This window comes from Pezoporus flaviventris, unplaced genomic scaffold (genome assembly GCF_033815535.1).
Source record: "Pezoporus flaviventris isolate CSIRO_AGI_PZ_B2104156 unplaced genomic scaffold, CSIRO_AGI_Pfla_v1 ptg000078l, whole genome shotgun sequence".
Classification (NCBI taxonomy): domain Eukaryota; kingdom Metazoa; phylum Chordata; class Aves; order Psittaciformes; family Psittacidae; genus Pezoporus; species Pezoporus flaviventris.
This window is the reverse complement of record NW_026892626.1, coordinates 794944-814362: the sequence shown is the minus strand read 5'-3', so window position 1 is coordinate 814362 and position 19419 is coordinate 794944. Positions and strand designations below refer to the sequence as shown.

The following is a 19419-nucleotide window of genomic DNA, read 5'->3' as shown; positions in this document are numbered from 1 at the left end:
GCTGAACACCACCACTGGAAGGGCAAGAAAAAATTAAGTAGCACAGTGGAACACTTTGCTTCAAGAAATCTGATTTTGCTGAAGTTGTTACAGACAAAATCCCTCTCTGGGGGGTTTCACACAACATCACCTTTACAATAGCAGTACTCAGTAAAATTTAAGTATCATTGTATATGCAAATGCAGTCTTTTTGCATCAATATGAATGATGTTCACAGTGGCATTTTTATTCTGGAACTCATGTACACTGGCACAACTGTAAAACTAATGGTGGAAACTTGGTACAGTAATACGCTTCCAACTCTCCCCCCGCCATCATGTTTTTCTCTCTTCTAAAATGTCAGTTTCTCTTCAGCCTGCAGCAAAGTATTCTGAACAGATAATACATTCTTCACTCAAGAGCTCCAGTGACTCAATCCTGCTACCTGCCAAGCCAGGAGCTTGCAAACCCATTATCTTCCTGTTCCCCCCTGCTCAGGCAGTGGCACTGAACTGCAAAAGGACAGAAAGCCTCTTGCACAACCGGCTGCTCATCTGACCAGGCTTCAGGCAAAGGGCCTGTGAAGGGAAACAGTCTCGCTAGCATAGTTTTATTTGGGGACTTTGTTGGTGACGCAGACAGTGGGATTGAGTGCGCCCTCAGCAAGTTTGCTGATGACACCAAGCTGTGTGGTTCGGTTGATATGCTGGAGGGAAGGAATGCCATCCAGAGGGACTTCGACATGCTTGTGAGGTGGGCTGATGCCAACCTCATGAAGTTTAACCATGCCAAGTGCAAGGTCCTGCACCTGGGTCGGAGCAATCCCAGGCACAGCTACAGGTTGGGCAGAGAAGAGATTGAGAGCAGCCCTGTGGAGAAGGACTTTGGGGGTGCTGGTCGATGAGAAAATGAACATGAGCCGGCTTCAGTGTGTGCTTGCAGCCCAGAAAGCCAACTGTATCCTGGGCTGCATCAAAAGGAGCGTGACCAGCAGGCTGAAGGAGGTGATCCTGCCCCTCTACTCTGCTCTTGTGAGACCTCACCTGGAGTATTGTGTACAGTTCTGGTGTCCTCAACATTAAAAGGACATGGAACTGTTGGAACAAGTCCAGAGAAGGGCCACGAGGATGATCAGGGAACTGGAGCACCTCCCGTATGAAGACAGGCTGAGGAAGTTGGGGCTGTTCAGCCTGGAGAAGACAAGGCTGTGTGGAGACCTCATAGCAGCCTTGCAGTATCTGAAGGGGGCCTATAGGGATGCTGGAGAGGGACTCTTCATTAGAGACTGTAGTGAGACAAGGGGTAACGGGTTCAAACTTAAACAGGGGAAGTTTAGATTGGATATAAGAAGGAAATTCTTTCCTGTTAGGGTGGTGAGGCACTGGAATGGGTTGCCCAGGAAGGTTGTGAATGCTCTATCCCTGGCAGTGTTCAAGACCAGGTTGGACGAGGCCTTGGGTGATATGATTTAGCGTAAGGTGTCCCTGCCCACGGCAGGGCGGTTGGAACTAGATGATCTTAAGATCCTTTCCAACCCTACCTATTCTATGATTCTAAGATGGATGGCCTAGCATGGAAATGTGTAGCCATTTAGGACAGTAATCAGCAGTAAGTGATAAATAAGCAAGAAAGAAAAAGCTGAGTAATTTGAGGAAAAAACAGTTTAAATAATGGAAAAGTTCCTATGGTGTTTATTAGCTTGTACTGTGCCATAAAGAAATGTATATAGACCACTGCTGCTTGCCTTAGCTAAACAAACAAAGAATGGTGCAAAACTGATGTCTAAGGAGCACAGCTCTCTCACACTTGTGCAAACCAGCTTTTCCCAGCAGGTTTGCACAAGCAGACCTGGCTTTCAGTTTAAACTAAAAGTGCTAACTATTCATACTTCCCTAAGGCAGAGATAATTATAAACAGCTGTAAACCTGCAGTGGTAAAGCACCAACCACAATTCCATACCTGGAAATTGAGCTGCAAGACATACCTGTATCAGGGTTACTCTGCATAACTGGTGTTCCTGAACCTAGCTCTTTCTGTCAAGAAAGCCTCAAATATATAATGCAAGATAAAGTGGACCTTTGTTAATATTTCTATTACAGGTACAGAGGTACCTGTAAGTGGTCACTGGTACAAACAGCTTAGTTCAAAGCTTCTCCTGCTTGAAGGTTTTGTGACTTGCATCATACTTAAAAAAGAAAAATAAAAATTCACAGAAGCATAGAATGGTTAGATTTGGAAATGACCTTAAAGATCATCTGGTTTATTCTTATTTAATGCTTTTCAGATTGTCTGAGAAAGTGTGTGTGAACTGGAAAAGAATTCTGAAAGGAAAACTGATCACACACAGTTTTGTCATGTGCCAGACTCATCAGGAAGATGGGTCTCTTGATTTGTACCAGAATACCCTCCTTCTTGCAAATTTTAAACTGTAAGAAAAAGAAACAGGTCAACAACTTGGCTGTAGGAGGTGCAAGTAATCTTCTTTTCCCTGTTTCATACTTTATAAGAAAATTGGTATTTATCACCCTTTGAAAAGTAGACTGCAACCTGTGGAACAGCAAAGCACTATAGTATTTATCTGTATTACAAGATCTAAAGACCTCAAACATAGATGTAGACATAACATATTCTCCTTATAAGCGCATTACAACTCGCACGCTCTGCTCCCAGAGCTCTGAAATGCAAAACAGAGCACAGAAGTTTTATCATTTTGGTTCCACAGATGGGAACCAAGCCATCTCAGAAGAGAGTTTAAAAAAAGCTGATGTATTCCGTTATACAGTATCTGATCTCCCCCTCTCTTCTCTACCATATGCCTTAGGACAAACTGAACTTTGAGAATGACACTGGAAGTGAGGGAAAACTATTTTCTTTCTGAGCTCTGCTGCAATCTTCTTGTATGCCATTACCACTAACAATAAAGAAATAGATTAAAGTCATAAAAGACCCAGATAACACCAATCAGGAAAGTCATGAGAAGTTAAAAGCAATTCAAGGAAACATCATAGAAAAGGAAGAGCATAATTTACTGTGGCTTTGAGGACAAAAGTAGAGTTCTCTGAATGCTGAAAAAGCATGTGCAAACTTCACTGAGGATTGTGAATGCATAAGAACATTCCCACTTTCACATGGTAATGAGCTAAGCATATGACTATACAGAAAAAATAACTCCTGTGAAGAAGATCACTTGCTTTCAACAGTCTATCCAAGAATGTAGATAACATTGCCTGGCTCCAAGAGATCAGGATTTTAAAAGGTATGCATAGTCTGATATGTACCTTATGCCATACTGTCATTCAGCAGTGATTACTGAAAAAAATGAGTGAAGATTCAAGCTTAATTGGTCAAAAGCACATCTACAATTTGCTATACTCAGTATATTTTTGAACAGGGGTCAAGAAACAACTTTCAAACCTGTATACTCTGAAATAATGCTAGATGACCACCTGTGTATTGGGAACTCATCTCCAACCTGGTTAACATTAGAAATAACTAATTAACATTGGAAGTAATCCTGCAGACTGAATTTGTGAGTGCTAGATCAGTGATCTCTGCAACTCAATTAAGTCAGTGTGCTCCATGTCACTACATTTTCCCCGGATGAAACTTGCTCATTTAAAACTAAGCTGAACCATTAAATAACTACTAGACTTCACTGATGAAATCAAGGTGTTATTAACTGCTGTTTTTACAATTGACTTGACAGCCTAAAACCTATGTTAGACTTTTCCCAGCAAAGGCTACTGCAGAGTGGTTAATTGCAGGAAAAAGCTACTCCTCCAGTGAGAACCTATTTCCTCTTTATATATCCTTAGGAAGAAATGCCTCACTTCAAACCCGCTTTGGTCCATGGCATCTGTGGAACAGTGTTGCCTCAGGAGGAAAAGGTGTAGCAAGCAACTGAGCTACTAACCACCTTCTAAGTAGAACCAAGAGAGCTGAGGATGCCAGATGTCTGCAGAATGAATACTCAGTTGTTGCTTGTTTCATTAGGAGGGGGATTCAGCCCTCACATTTTTAACTCCGAGAATAGTAAAAATGTCATGCCTACTTACGTAGTGATTTTTTTCATCCTATTTGTATTTCATTTTCCTCCTCTATTTTTTTTATCTGTATATAATTAATTCCTTTTCCATTTTCACTGTATTGCTAATACTCTTTTTAGAAAGAAACCTGATACAATGCATACTCAGGATGTGCTCTTTTATGGAAAATCAAGGACCAGAGCCAGGTGTTGCACCATGTTAAAGACACAGATCTGTGGGAACAGTGCAGACAGCGTAGCTAGCTGAGAGGACAGCATGCAGCCACTGGGACCTACTTGCTCTTGCTAGTCCTTGCCCATGAAATTAAGAAGATGGTATATAGAAATCTTCTGGCTGTTTATGGGTCTTCATTTATTCTAGTCTTCCTTCATGAAGGGGTCCTTTGATCAGTGCTGTTTCTTATGTGATGGTGGTGGTTAAGGAAGTGTGTAGGAGAAAAGAGAGAGAACCTTTTGTCAGCTATAGAAGCACATTTGCCTCCTTGTATGTTTGTTTCAATCTAATCACATGTATAAATTGCTTCTCTTGAAAAGCTGAAAGTAGTTTTATTTGAGAAGAGGCACAGGAAGGCACTAATCCAGTAAAGGGCAGAAAAGTAATTGTGTGCTTATCAGCGCATTCTTCAGGCAGTCTTAGTAACATAAAAAGGAGTCAGAGATACAGATTCTGCCCCTTGTTCTAATATGGGCCTCCTGCATGGCCCACCTCCCCCACCTCATCTCTGAAATAACACTATTTACCAGTGTTGTCTACCAAAAAGAATGTGGAAAATATTTTTTTTTTTGCAAATCTCATTGCCTATCATCTCCAGCCAGAAGTCTCAAGTGCAGTGTTATCACTCTAATATTACTTACCTTTTAGGGAACGTACTACTGTGCTTAAGGTTAGGGAGGGAATGTAAACCTTGCCTTTGGCAGCTTCTGGAGGAATAATATTGCTCCTGGCCCATAACAGTATTTTCTGGCATAGAAAAAGTAGGACCATAAAGTCCCATTTATTTCACCTTCCACTTTTTTAAGCCTCTGTACATTTCTTTTATTATTTCTGTAAGATAATTAGCTATTCATCATTTTCGCAGTTTACAATAGCAGCCTGCCTTATATAAACATTTTTAAATTTCAGAATAAGTGTACCATATTCTGAATAAAAGATTTTCATTATTAATATTATTAATATACCAGTTTTCTGTGCTGGCAACAGAAATAAGGACATCTGTGTGAGACAAGAGGATGGGAAAAAAAAACCACCACATGAAATACAGCTAAGTGGGTGTAAGAAATTTAAATCAGAGAGAACAGATTTAAACCTGACATTGAGACTCCATTTAGGCACCCAGCCTTTGCATATATCATATATATATATGTATCATGCCCACATATGCCTTCAGGAGAACACATACACACATCATAGTAGGGATGGAAAGGCTTTACAGACTCAGAATTGTTGGCCTGTGGCCTCTTGCCACTATAGAAATTCAAGAGAATAACTCACTAAAAGTAATTCTCACATTCTCCCTGCAGGTTTTGTTCTGGTCATCGGACTAGTGACTTTCTACCGCATCGGACCATACACCAACCTCTCTTGGTCTTGCTATCTAAACATTGTAGCCTGCCTTTTGGCCACGCTGGCAGCTGCCATTCTCATTTGGAACATCCTTCACAGGCGTGAGGACTGCATGGCACCCCGGGTCATTGTCATTAGCCGTACCCTGACAGCACGGTTTCGCCGTGGGATGGAAAATGACTATGTTGAGTCCCCGTGCTGAAAGCATGGACTTGAAAGGGGAAAGATCTCCAAGGAGATCTGCACTGAAGTTGTCTTCTATAAATATATGCTATAATTTAAAATTAAGGGTTGAAAGACATCACAAAGCTCTCTCTTGTGAGCAGAGGCCCTCAATTATTACTTGGATGGGCTCCATCTATATACCTATGTATAAAACACATAATTTTATATATATTATATTGCCCTCTCCCTCTGCTATACAGCACAGAATGCTGGATTGTCAGAATCCTGACAGAGCAGCACAGCTACATGTCATCAGGGTCAGCTGTAGCAGATGTATAGTGTAAGAAATGAGAATACAGAAAAGAGGCAACCAAACATGTTTTCTCTGTCTGCATAAAGTTATCCTAATAATATGAAAAAGCCTATAGGAGACCAGTGACAACAGCTTTGGCAATCTAAGAAAGCAGAAAACTCACTATAGAATAAGCGATGATTTTAACAGCTATTTAAGTTTCATGAATCTTCAATCCTTCCATCCACCTCTCTTCAAGGAACTTCTCATCAGCTGCAGCACCTGCTCTGCAGCCATAGCGTAGCCCAGACAGTAAGAAGCAAGAGCAACTCTAACCATGCTAATTGCAAAGAACGCAGAAGAAATAAGTTGCAGTTTTTCAGACATTAGTTTTGTATCCTGATACAAAGATTTGAGTTTCTCCTCTATGTAAACAGACATGCCATTAAAAATGAAGAGGATACACAGCTAGGACTAGCCATACACGTTACTGAAATGTCTACTTCAGTGTTACAAGGCTAAATATCTACAGAAGAAGGACTCCCTAATAATCACAGATACTATTAACTTGAATTATTGTAAATGATTATTAAGAACAGATATTTCACCCCAAATTGATTTATTTTCTTCTCAGCTAGCTTTAACATTTGCTGTGACGTTTTCAGATTAGAGTGCTATGTCAGGACACCTAATTTTGCCCGCGTAACACTGGAGGATGTAACTGCCTCCCAGGAACCCAAATTGGAGACTAAGACACACATACAGGATTAAGCATCAGATTTAAGACGGACCTGCCTGGTAACTTAATACGGGAATGAAATGAGAATAATTAATACCTATGGAATTAGGCTTAATGTTTATCAGCCTGACCCTGCACATGGGCTCACAGCAGTCATGTGCATGTAACTTTCAGGGAGTGAAAAAAAAAAACAAAACAAAAAAACAAAACAGGACAAAAATTATTGTGCAGAAGTACTTAGGATACAGCAACAAGACACAATGACAGATGTTTAAAAACTCTAAGGATGCTACTCTGAGCAGTTACAGAGAGGTTTGAAAGACCACGAGCTGTGAATGCTACACATTCTTTAGGACTGCTGTGTCACTCCCAGCTGAGTATGCTGCTTTTCTCCCTTATCTTTATTTCCACAATACTTTTCCACACTTTGTCAAATGTGATCATCAAGCTGGCTCTTGAGTTCTGTTCTGCACTCAGTTCTGATGTAATAAGAAACTCAACCCCAACTTCTGCTCTGCACCATGTTCAAAGTGAGCAACACTCTGCAGAGACTGATGCTCTGGAGCAATGTTTTAGTCTATTGGGGCAGAATGCCACAAAGCTGACAAGAGTTTCTTCTAGCAGTAGGTTTGTAAAAACCAACTAAGATTTGTATTCATTTGCCTGCATTACTCTCTGGAAAATATTTTCTAGAAATAATATGCTACAATTAATTGCAGGGTTTTTGAAAAATAAAATAATGGAGTATTTAAAAGACAATATATTATTTCTTCTAATATTGCAATATCATATTATAGTAATGTACATTTAATTTTAAAAATCAGCTATGTGGTTGGTAAATTGTAATACTCGGTATTACTGTGATTATGTTAGGTGTATAAATAAAGTCGTGAATGTTTAGTTTCTTCTAGTGATAACGAGATTTTTGCAGAGACACAGAAAGGTGGCTGCTAATTATCAAGCGTTTTTTCCTGTTTAGGAAAAAAGCACCCACAGAACTTGCAACATCTTTTAGGCAAAGAATCATCAGAAAATATATTAAAATGGTGTAAGACAAAGAGGCTTCATCTTCTTAGAAACAAAAGGGAGAATGAAGTCAGAAAGAAAAAATATAAGGAGAATTTAGGAGGATCAAAACTTCCTACAAACGCTTAACAAAAATAAACTGTACCCATACACACAAATATTTATACCTTTTTATCAGCTTGATGGATTTGAAGGCTTCATCCATGTCACCAGCAGTCAGATAGAAACTGAAGTTTAGCATGGCATCCCGGGTGGGTTTATCACAATCTCCTAATCCAATGAAATCTCTCATGGGTCTTCTTGCAACCATCTGAGAGACCTCTATTGAGCCAGACTTTGCTTGTCCTTTCTCAGCTTCTCCCAGCTAAAATGAGAATGTTATCATTTAGATATCAAGTAGGTTGAAAGTTACTCCTTTTTGTAATGTCATAAATTACATGATTTCCACTAAAGTCCAAGTTTTATATTTCTGCAGGACCATGATCAATAGTGACAACAGTTTCAATGTTTCAGAACTTCCTAGAAAATGACCCAAAATATTGAGTGTCATAAAAGAGAATGGTGCATCATAACAATCACAGTATTTCAGGGATAGTTTGCAGACTGGTAAAATACCACGGGAGAGACAGCCTCCTATTATTATAGTCATAATTATATTTTTTCCCATGTATGATTATTATTAACACAATAGCACCTATTATTTTAAATTCCCAGAAGAGACATTATAATGAATAAGGAGAAACCCTGGAATGAAACTCGGTCAAAAGAACTGGTTGTGTCAACTCGATTTGCTGTATTTAAATCAGACTCTGTTCATATACTAAATCATGTTTCCAAAATGAGTTATTTATAACAAGTACTTTAGTCACTAAGACACAGGAACCTAATGAGGGAAGAAAATGGAAACAGAAAAGCAGAGAATTAAGGATCAAAATAATGCAGATAATTACAGGTTTATAAATACATCCCCTCCGAAAAAACAACTAACAGCATCAATAATCCACGCAGAGTTTAAAAAAAAAAAAAAAAAAGAGTCATAATATTGAAGAAAAATGGCATGAGACATGATGGGGGGGAAGCATTAAAAGAATAGAAAATGTAGCAGATCACCTTTGACTTTTTAAATTAAGAGAAAAAGGAAAGTAAAATGTAGTGCAACTCTAAAAGCTAGATCTGCACAGGAAGAATGACAAGAGTCAGTTCTTTGGAAGGGGGCTAAATTGCACAGTACTGCTCTGAATCTAGATATATTAAGCAGATAAACATCTAGACATATTCTCCCTGTTTAACACTGCTCTTAAACTACATGAAATTAGATTGATATGATCATATCGGTCTGTCTTATTCAGGAGATACAGAGGATTAGAAGTCTTGTTAATATTAAGTCCCTGCTGATCTAACAAAAATAAATGCCCCGGTAAGCTCCCCCTACTAGAAGGCAGCAGTGAAAATCATCATCTTAACAGGCACTAATAAACTCAGATCAGATCTTAACCAGAAACCCAATTTGTAGGCTTCATTTCTTCCAGTATCCATGGAATTAAGCATGGCATTATTTACATAAGTTGCAAACAATTTCGGATTCATATTCAAGTTTAAGAAGTTAAAGCATGCATTCCTGGTATTTGTAGCACATTTGGTGCTAGAGCAAATGCTGTAGGCATTTGGTGATAGAGCAAAATGAGTATTCTTGCTCTCTCTGGTATTCTGTGGGGGTTAAGCTCCATTCCAAAAAGGAAATGGGTTGCTTCTGCTAAAGCCAGTAGGAAATGCCCCCTCCTGCCTACGTAAAGTTCACACACACACACACCCCCCTTGCAAGAGGCACGGTGACTATACAGAGTAGAAGAGAATTGTTTCACATCCCTTTTTTCGTTACATTTCCTGGTAATTACTGTGTCTCCTGTGCTTGTTCATCACATCCAGTTTGCAATACCCATGAAAAGCCAATTCAGTGCAACTTCCACAATACTGCAAAGTACGCCCACATGAGAGGTATCTTTATGTCATTTCTACAGGTGATGCAGGAACTGCCATTGTAGTTGCTCTACTTATCCCAGACTCCATTTGGTTAAGTTTGATCCCTGTGAAGTCTGCACTTATGGGAAGGGCAGGAATTGTGAAAGATTTCCTCACCTTTTTTGCAAAGTAATAATGGGGCACCTCTACGCCCAGAAGAACCTGGTAGGATGAAGGCAACAGGAAACTGTCCTGAAGCAAAAAGCCATGCTCTTCAGTACTGAAGAATGATAAAATCCAAACATCCATCTGGAAAAGGAAGCAAAGCTTTGTTTTGTTTTTATGCTGCAATATCCTTTTTCAATTTGTTTTTATTTTCCATATTCACTTGGCAGAACCTCCTCTTGAAAATAATATGACATATACATTCACACACACACATAGGCTGGAGAGGGCAGAGCTACACACTTCCTCTCCAGAGTAAGTAGCTAATGACTCATTGTACAATACAGACTGTGTTCCTACTGCAAAGGGACCTCCATCTCTGCCTTTCAGGAACCAACTTCACCACTATGAAGAGGGAAATCCCTGCTGCTGCTTTAGAAGTCTCTCTGACAGATCTGACTCAGGGCAAAGAAATAGTCCCAATTGCTTTCAACAATTTTTTTTTGTTTTTTAATTAATACTATGTTATTTCTATCATAATTTTAGCAGTTCACTGACTGGTTTAAGTTTCCAGGGAATATACCAGCCATTCAAAAAAGTTTCTTTAACAGCTTAAATGTTGACCTGACTCAAGTCAAAATGAAGTATTTACTTCCAGATGAGGTTCTCATTTCTTAAAGGATAAACACACAGTTAAAAGTCCCTTTGAATAAAGCCAAAAAGTAAGTTACGCTCTTTTCATATAATTTTATTTTTCAATTTTATGCAGAAGCCAAATATTTTTTCTTGCTTATATTAAGATTATTAGGCTGAAGTGTTCTTTTCTTTCTGGAATATCTTAGCAAAGCCTTTAAGGACATCCCTATTCCATTCCTCCTTTCTACATTGATCTTCCCATGATTTTTCTAAGGTCATTTCAACCAACAAAAGAAACAAAGAGCTTTCTCTTTCCTATTGGAGGAGGTTTAACTAAAATCATGCATGAATCAGAAAACTTTATATCAACATGGATGTCTCAAATCAACAGAGCATTTATGAAGAACAGGCAGTTCTGTTCAGATAAAATGGTAAGGACCACTGCAAGCATGTTAGCAGGGAACATGGGGAAGAATTGTTGGTCTTATGAAAGAAATAATTGATTAGATCATTTGTGATCAATAAAAATTAAATCTTTTTTCTAATGTAAAAAAGACTGTAAAGGAAATTTGGAAACTACCATAAAAATGTACAATGTCTGTCCAGAAAAGCAGAAGATGGTAAGAACTGGGTGGGAAAAGTGTACTTCACTGTTCACCTGAATGGTAGGGTCCCTGTTACTCTATTAAATTAATTATTGCTGCTAAAATATGCATTATTTAAAAAAAAAAAGAGAGTAAGTATCAAACCTCTAGATAATTAACTCACCAAAAATGTCACCTGAAAAACTGTAGGCCTGATAGAGTCTTGCATTTATGATCATTCTCAAAATCACCTCCTTTTCTTTGTATGCAAGCTAGGGTTAAATCAGAGAGCTGAGGTACAGAAAGCTGTGCCTGAAGCCACAGACACCAAACACATAGTTTCACTGCTCTTTTTTGTACAATATAATGTATACTATGTACTCCCACACCCTTAATGAAGGACCAATGACTTATTACTCGGACAGGGAGAACTCCATGTAAAGCAAGGTCAAACAAAAAAACAAAAAGACCATACTGTGCTTTCTGTCTGTTTTTTCTTCTGCTCTGGAGACTCTAGGCCTGTTTCAAGAATTGCTTCACATACGAAAAGTCTTGATTCACTCTGGTCCCAGAAATGGCAAGCAGGGATGTGATTGTGCAACTCTGGATACTCCACAACAGACCTATCAAAAGATGAAAAAAATGTAGAAAGCGAGAAAGCGAAATAATTCCAGCCCATTCAGTGCATGAATGTAAATAAAGGACTAACCAAAGGATAATTTTTCAGATGACCATCAGTTACCTCTGCATTGTAACATTAACCATATATATCTTCCTGACTCGTTACATTTTATACATGTCAATGCTTCTTTTAATTTGTTCTGTATAGATTAACCATGACTATATAACATAAAGCATTTCAGTAGAAAAAAGATGGCACTACCACAAATACAAATAGACACTCAAAATCTGCATCCACTGAAACTACGTGTCCTACAGAAATACTTGAACATCCTTCAAACAATCTATCTGACTGTTACTGGTGTAGGTACTGTAACATGAGGACTACCTCAGCTCTGTCTTCTTCTGGGTTTTAGAGTGCTTATTGCCAGCACTGCTAGAAATGCCCAGCCAGGCATTAAAAGAGAGCTTGAATACACTGATGTGCATTTAGATAACCAGTAGAGTTTCTGGTATGTTCACATGGGATTTGTCACATTCATATCCAGTTAAACACTGGTCATAAGAGGTCACAACTAGACAACTGTAATTAAGTTGACGGGGGAAAAAAGTATATTTGCAGGCAACAGAGCTCTCTCTGAGAGCTCAGCAAAGAGATCTGGGCATGCAGCACAATCAATGCTTTGAACTGCTGAACTTCGCAGTGTGGAGGGGAACTCCAGAGTTCTATACAGAACCAGACTGTTTTAACAATGGCTTAGAATCCTTATGACAAAATACAGACTATAAACAGGTGTCAAATTTTAAAAATAAAGACATAATATTTTTCTTATTTGCTGTCACCACTGAAGGGTGGACTTTGTGGAGAGGACTGAAGTAGGGCTGGAAGACAAATTAAGGAAAAGATCCAAAGGGATGCAGAAATATACCATGTCCTTTCCATGCCATGAATTCAAACTAAATTACTTGCAAACTGAAAAACAGGATTTGCGTAAAAAAAATAGGGAGTGTTTAGATTCTGCTTCAGGAGAGAGAGAGCAGGGGAAGAAGTGTAGATTATTATTATTTTCTGCTGAGTGTACTCCAATTTCAAGATACTCTAAAATGAAGCACAGATAAATGGATTACTCATACCAGCACCATCCAGCATTCAAGTATCTGTGAAAAAGCATCACTAGCTCCTGGTGGCCTCTGCTGGGCTACACAGGATACTACACTTGAAAACAACTTCCTCACTACTCATTATTTCACTATTTGCATGACTGACCAAGACATAAGGCAGTGTTCTTAGCTTTTGATGAGCTGGGTAGTTTCTTCTGATTTTCGATGCTAAGGAAAGTAAATCCTTTTTTTTTTTTCTTTCAAGACCTAAAGAAGACAGTTCCTAAAAAATCAAACCAGCTTCTATTCTAACACTACTTTTTTCTTAATACAGTCAGAAAAAATACTGTAAAAACAGAAGGAATTTGTATTCCAGCGTTCCACTGTACTTCCATAAGAATTCCTAGTTCACTGCATTTTGAAGCCTTGATACTAGGAATTATAACGTATTTGCCACAGAACAGCTTGTATGAAAACAAAGCTGTCAGTTCTGAATAGACATTTTCTGAGGTTTTTATCCATACAAAAACATCCTGTATTGGACTTCAAAAATAACTTTTTCCTAGATGGGGCTTCTACATGCTTCTTTTTAGTTCTGACCCCGTAAACTCTTCATGGAAGAGTAGTTTTCCAAGATTTTTATTTTAAGATCTGGATCCTTATTCCGGTCCTATAATACCTCTACACATACCCCCTCAACACCCAATCATCCTCATGTGAGACCTTTGAGCCAGCTATGTCTTCCACATATCTAACAACTCCCACTGCACTTCTCTTCTGTGGATTGTCCAAAACCTCCATGAACCCTCCTTCACAGTCTGTATCTTCCTTTGGCAAGGAATCCCTTAGCTCAGCTGTGTGTTGTCTGAAGAATTGCCTTGTCCTGCATATTTTGAGCTTGCTTTCAATACCTTCATTTGACACCTCCTAGTTCATATATTGGAAGAGACAGGGATGCAGTCTGATTGACATACAATGCACCAGTTTTAATTAATTCTTTAGAAATAAAATAATTACATTTGTACAAGTACCTACACAAAGACAGAGGAATGTCAGTTTAAGGTGCTGCTTATCTTCATAGGGCAGATTCCTATCTTAAATCGACAAGTAATACTTCTTGAAATAAAAGCTTCTTACTTGTCAATCCCTTGTCCAGAAGAAAGTTTCTTTCTACCATTTCCCTGTTCAGCCTTCAAATCAAAGAGTGTGACTTTGTCCATTTCAACATCATAGAAACAGATCTTGGAGTCAATGTTCCCATCCGCCTACAAGAAGGGAAAACAAGTTGCTGAAGCATGCAGTCAAAAAGAAGAAGAGGACTGTTTATCTCATGTGATTCATGCTCTCAGTTTTGTTTACTGGTAATCACACAAGAATATTCTTTGGAAGAAATAATTAAAAAATTTCTTGCTGTTCTCCTATGCTAGCAAGTTAGCCTTTGATTTCTTTGAAATGCTACAAAGAGCTTTTGTACCTAAAATATTCCTTCCTTTTCTGAGGGGTTGTTCTTCTCACATAACATACCTTAATTTTACCGATTAGTTAGAAGCTTGGACATGACATTTCAAGTCCGAATACACTGCACGGAACATGTAGGTTTATTTCGGAGAAGCTAATCTTGGGTCTTCAGTAATCTTTTGGAACTGCACCAGTCTATTAACTGATGGTCAGGTCCTAGGTAGTAAGTGAAGAGCTTTGCCTCACCTTGCTAACAAGGATGCTGACTTTATTGCCATTAGCATTGCACTTGACAGATGCGATACCTCCCAGGCCAGGAAACAGCTTGGAGAAATTCTTGCTACTGCAATGTACTTTTGCCTCTCTGTGGAAAGGCATAAACTTAAATCAGTGACAAGCAACTGGTAATACATGAGCCAAAACATTTTCACATGATGGGTAAGACTTTTAAAAACAAACTATTTCTACCTTATGACACCCCTGCCCCAGACTCCATCTCCCTCTCCAGAGAACTGCTGCAACTGCCTTTCTTTCAGGAAAAAGTTAATGACACACTTGTTCTTCAATGAACAAGCAAGAATAAACTTCAATGCTCCTACAGAATTCCCCAAACAGGGCTATCCAGCAAGAACATCCTAGCAGAATTTTGAGGTCTGTTTTTCCTACATTAGTAAGTTGAACAGTACCATGAATGTTGAATACAGACCACACATAAAAGTTCTTTGTATGGAGAACACACTGTGGAGCAGAAATAAAGAAATATCACTGGGGGCTTCTATTTATGTCATATTAGTGGGTGACTTTCCCTCTGTACATAAGTTCAGAAGACTGTATCATTCACATACTTAACACCCACCCTTCCCCACCCTCACGTGCCTACAGCTTATATTATCTCAAAAGAATCTCACTGCTGGTATAGACACAAACCCAGCGATCACTGAGCCACAGAGGACAAATCTCATGAGCCAAAAGAATATGACAGAAAGAAGTGACACTAATTTAAACCCACAATACAGCCCCTTGAAAAAAGACCACTTTGAGTCCATAAAAATAACATTCTTGGGTTACATGTTTAGACCTCTCATTTATTCTACACCAACTATGCGTGCTTTGAAATTAAAGAGCACTATAGTGTCACCATCTGGTTTTCATTACTAGCCATAAAAATTGAACATCATGTGCAGGATTTGAGCTACTTTTTCTTCACTATCAAACATCATAATCCAATATTTGTGCTAATTACAATATTCCCAAATCCAATAACCTTCACATTGTGCCCCATGCAGAATCTGTGTGACCTCAACACAGGTAATGAGTTTCCAAGTGGGCAAGTAACTAGCCTTCAGCATTCCTCTGGTGACAGTTATGTTAAGAACATAATTCACTGGACTCCTGAGGTTTTTCGGGTTTTCAAAATTACCTTAGCAGGTAAATTACCAAACTGAAGATCATGTCAGTCTTGGATTTTTTTATGCCACAGGAGTTTGTCAGCATGGGAACACACAGAAAAGTTTTAACAAAGTCAAGTTCACTCTTAAACTAAACAGGAGGAAGAACTGAGTGTCCACAATTCTAGGGTCACTTCCTCCATTGATACACTGAGTCAAGGTTGTTGGTTTATGAGGAGATAAAAGACCTGTTTTTTTGTTGTTTTTTTTTATTTCAACTCTTCTGAGATAAGCCTTATACAAGTTATCAGCAGAAACATGTGACATTCTTGTCTTCATCTTCCATAAAATCTCCACATACTTTCAAATGCACACATCACATATCCCTCACAATATCCTTAAATATTATTATTATTATTACCATTACTACTATTACTCATACCATGATTTATGTAATAATTGTCTCTTCCCTTGCTTTAGGGATAGGCCATCAGTTCACATAGGCTGCACATGTTGAATCTCAAGATTCCAAGGAGTTATCACTTTTCATCAGACCAAAACCAACCAAAGATTTCCCCTTCCCCACAAAATACATGCTCAGTTACAAACAGATGTTTCTAAAAGGCTTATTAATACCTGTGAGAGAGATCAAAGATTTTAAAGTGAGACAGATCAGTTCCCACAGCCAGGAAATTTCCACAGACATCCAAGAGGCATGGATTCCCTTCTGCTTCAGAGAACACCAGCAGCTGTTTAACTGTCCCCTGAGAAAAAACATGTAACACAGGTTTGTGTGTTCACAGTCAAAGGAGAAGGGACTTACTTTGTCACCAAGTTCACCAGGCTGAACTTCAGTGTTAGACAAATCACTGCCAGCAAAGTGAGAGGAGCTACAGACATCGTCTCTATAAATGCAACCTGTGTTTCAGGTTGAAAACTGAATGAAGAGCCCCCCAAAAAATTAACATTTAGAGGTATCCTGCAACAATCTCTACTTCAATAATACAACTTTTTCCAATCAAGAGGGATACAGAAATAAAAGTACTTGAAGGTCCTTTAGTACACAGCTGCAAAAATGAATATATGAATGAAATCAGTCCTTATTGTGATAAATCCAACACATCCTTGATTATAACATTTCCTATTATATATTTATATATATGAATTTATATATTCCTAATTCCTAATGAATTTATATATTCCTAATATATAAATTTCCTAAATAAAATTATCACAGAACTCTAACAATTAGATTTCTCTTTTTGGTTCTCCCTGACTAGCAGAGGCTACAAAGGCTAAGCAAAAGATTTTGCAAGAAGACACAGAATGTGCATAGGATATTTTTCATTATCTTACAAGCATATTCGGTATGTTCATCTTCCTGTCAGTAATATAAATATTCAACCTGCTTGCAATTTTGATCCTCTTAAAGTCCATTCCTTACAGAATTCTTTCTTACAGAATTCTGATTCTTCTCAGTTACAGTGTTTAAAGTGACAGACTTTTTAAAGAACACAAAATATCAAAAATATTTCTGCTGAAATAAAATATTTTTTCTAAGACAGATAGTTAATAGATTCATAGAACATGCACTTAACTTTTAAGCTGCAAAAGCAATCTCTGAAAACAAGAGTTTATTTGTCAGTTCATGGTTTCATCAGCCCTTACCTGCCACGTACGGACCTGGACCTGATATGGCTCAACTGTGTACAGGTTTTCTCCATGCACAGACAGAACTGGAGAGTCACAAGGGAAAGAGCCTGGAACAGTCGTAATAAAGCCATCATTGCAATAAACAGATTTTTAAAAAGGGCAGAGGGGCAGGGGGAAATGGAATTTTGACTTAAAGCATTAAATTTTCACTATCTTGCACCAAATACAGCTGTCAATCCATCAGTCTCTACTGATTCTTAAACTCTTTGGTGTTGCAGCCATTCTTCCACTACAATCAAAAGCTGGGACTCCTACTGAAAACAAGAACTTTGTACACTCTGCCCATGAGAAGAAGTGGAGAGGAAGGGGAAAGATTTGATACGGGAAGAGGGAGGGAGGGGGGAAAGGAAGGAAGGGGGGGGGGGGAGGAAGGAAGGAAGGAAGGAGGAGGGAGGGAGGAAGGAAGGGAAAGAGACAAGTGCAATGTGAGGTTTTGTTAGGAGAATTCATTCCTTCATTCACTGAACTACAACTGAAGAATGATAAAGGAATTTCTGTCAGAAGAGTGGCTTTTAAATTATTTCATGAGTGTTAGAGACTAGTGAAACCTAGGTGGCACTAATACATTGATTCAGCATGGGAAAGTTCTAAAATAAATGAGTAAATATAGACAAGAAGAAACAGGAAACACTTGATGGGTCTTAAAAGAGCTCAAGATTTTGGATGGGAATGATGGAATAACCTGTTTCTCAAGGCAGAAATTTTTAGGGGAAATTAATAATAGAAAAAAAATCTAATTTACTTGACTTAGCTGTATATTTTTCAGCTTGTGTATATGATCACAGTCCATCAGCTATCATGAGTGAGGAGTATTTATAACTTTGGAAGAAGAGAACCATGTTAATTCTGATCATTCTAAGCCCTACCTGCACTTCTGAAGGTATCTCCTGCACACTCAAAGACAGTAACTTGCTTTGTGTTCCGGAATACTACAGCATCCTAAAACCATCAAAAAAGGAAAAGGATATACACAATCAGTTTCTTTGGAATCATACAGGAATTCGTGCATAACAGAGCCAGACCTTCCACACAATCACCACCATTTACTAGTACCCCTGTATCTTGGGTTGGAAGGCTTCTGGTAATCTAGAAGTTCCCTGGTCAGTGCCTAGGGAATTACTAAGTCACTATGCTGTATGAAAAATCAGCTCCACCACAGCATCATTGCTACTATCATAATAAGACTTCCATAACATAATAAACTGAATATCAAAGAGAGGTTATATTAAAGACTTATAAAATTGGTCTCCATACACTTAACTAGGCAATTGATCAAGCAAATGAATAAAAACCCAAAACAATTAACCTCAGTAGCGAAGATTCCATTAACATTCATATCAACACGAAGATTGTGTGTGGTTCCTCTGCTGAAGCTGGTTACGTTAAATAGGCTGGGAGACACCTGTACAATGGCTACTTGCTGGTGAAAATGAGACAACATGGCCTGTTCACTGAGGATCACCACAGAGCTGGTGGTGTTCACAGCCAGCAGGTTTCTCCGAGAGCCCCACTGCACAGAATGGGAAGAGAAAAAAACAACACACAATTTCATCAAAGATCTTGAACAGTCACAGCAATGTCCCATGCCAGACGGCAAGGGGTAGGATAAACATTTTTATACATATACGAAGTCCTACTCTCTAAATGCAACTAGTAAATGACTAGAAATTATTACCCATTAAAGCTGTTATGCTCTTACCCAGCTATGCAGACTGCCTTTGACTAAGTACAGAAGCTCGTTTTTTCAATCAAAACCACTTTTCTTTCCTGAAATATTATGGTACCACCTTACACTTACTCCTGCAAGATAGCATCAAATATTTAAAGGGATTAATAACTCTACAATCTGTAAAAGCCAGTTGCATGCATAGTTTCTTTTTGATTGCCATATTCCTTTCTGCAGTTTTGATAAGGTTTTCAGTCAGTTCAAGCTCCCTACCTAGCAAAGCCTGCTAAATCTCATGCATCAACAAAGGGGTCCAAA

The 19419-nt window shown here is 38.5% G+C and overlaps 2 protein-coding genes across 4 annotated transcripts in view; one reads left to right on the top strand and one right to left on the bottom strand.

The window, feature by feature from the left end:
- The window catches only part of TMEM204 (transmembrane protein 204), a 28084-nt gene extending 21122 nt beyond the window's left edge, over positions 1-6962 (top strand). The window contains exon 3 of the mRNA XM_061473892.1: positions 5546-6962. Coding sequence (XP_061329876.1) covers positions 5546-5790 — 245 coding nt within the window. The 3' untranslated portion in view covers positions 5791-6962. The remainder of the gene's footprint in view (positions 1-5545) is intronic.
- The window catches only part of IFT140 (intraflagellar transport 140), a 77460-nt gene that overhangs the window by 38878 nt on the left and 19163 nt on the right, over positions 1-19419 (bottom strand). For 2 of the 3 annotated variants that reach the window (XM_061473786.1, XM_061473787.1), the window contains exons 10-18: positions 18742-18945; positions 18302-18374; positions 17391-17482; positions 16359-16486; positions 14581-14698; positions 14014-14141; positions 11630-11777; positions 9947-10078; positions 7978-8174 (exon numbers count right to left, since the gene is read on the bottom strand). In XM_061473786.1, the coding sequence (XP_061329770.1) occupies positions 7978-8174; positions 9947-10078; positions 11630-11777; positions 14014-14141; positions 14581-14698; positions 16359-16486; positions 17391-17482; positions 18302-18374; positions 18742-18945 (1220 nt within the window). The remainder of the gene's footprint in view (positions 1-7977; positions 8175-9946; positions 10079-11629; positions 11778-14013; positions 14142-14580; positions 14699-16358; positions 16487-17390; positions 17483-18301; positions 18375-18741; positions 18946-19419) is intronic. The other variant, XM_061473788.1, reaches the window with a different exon arrangement.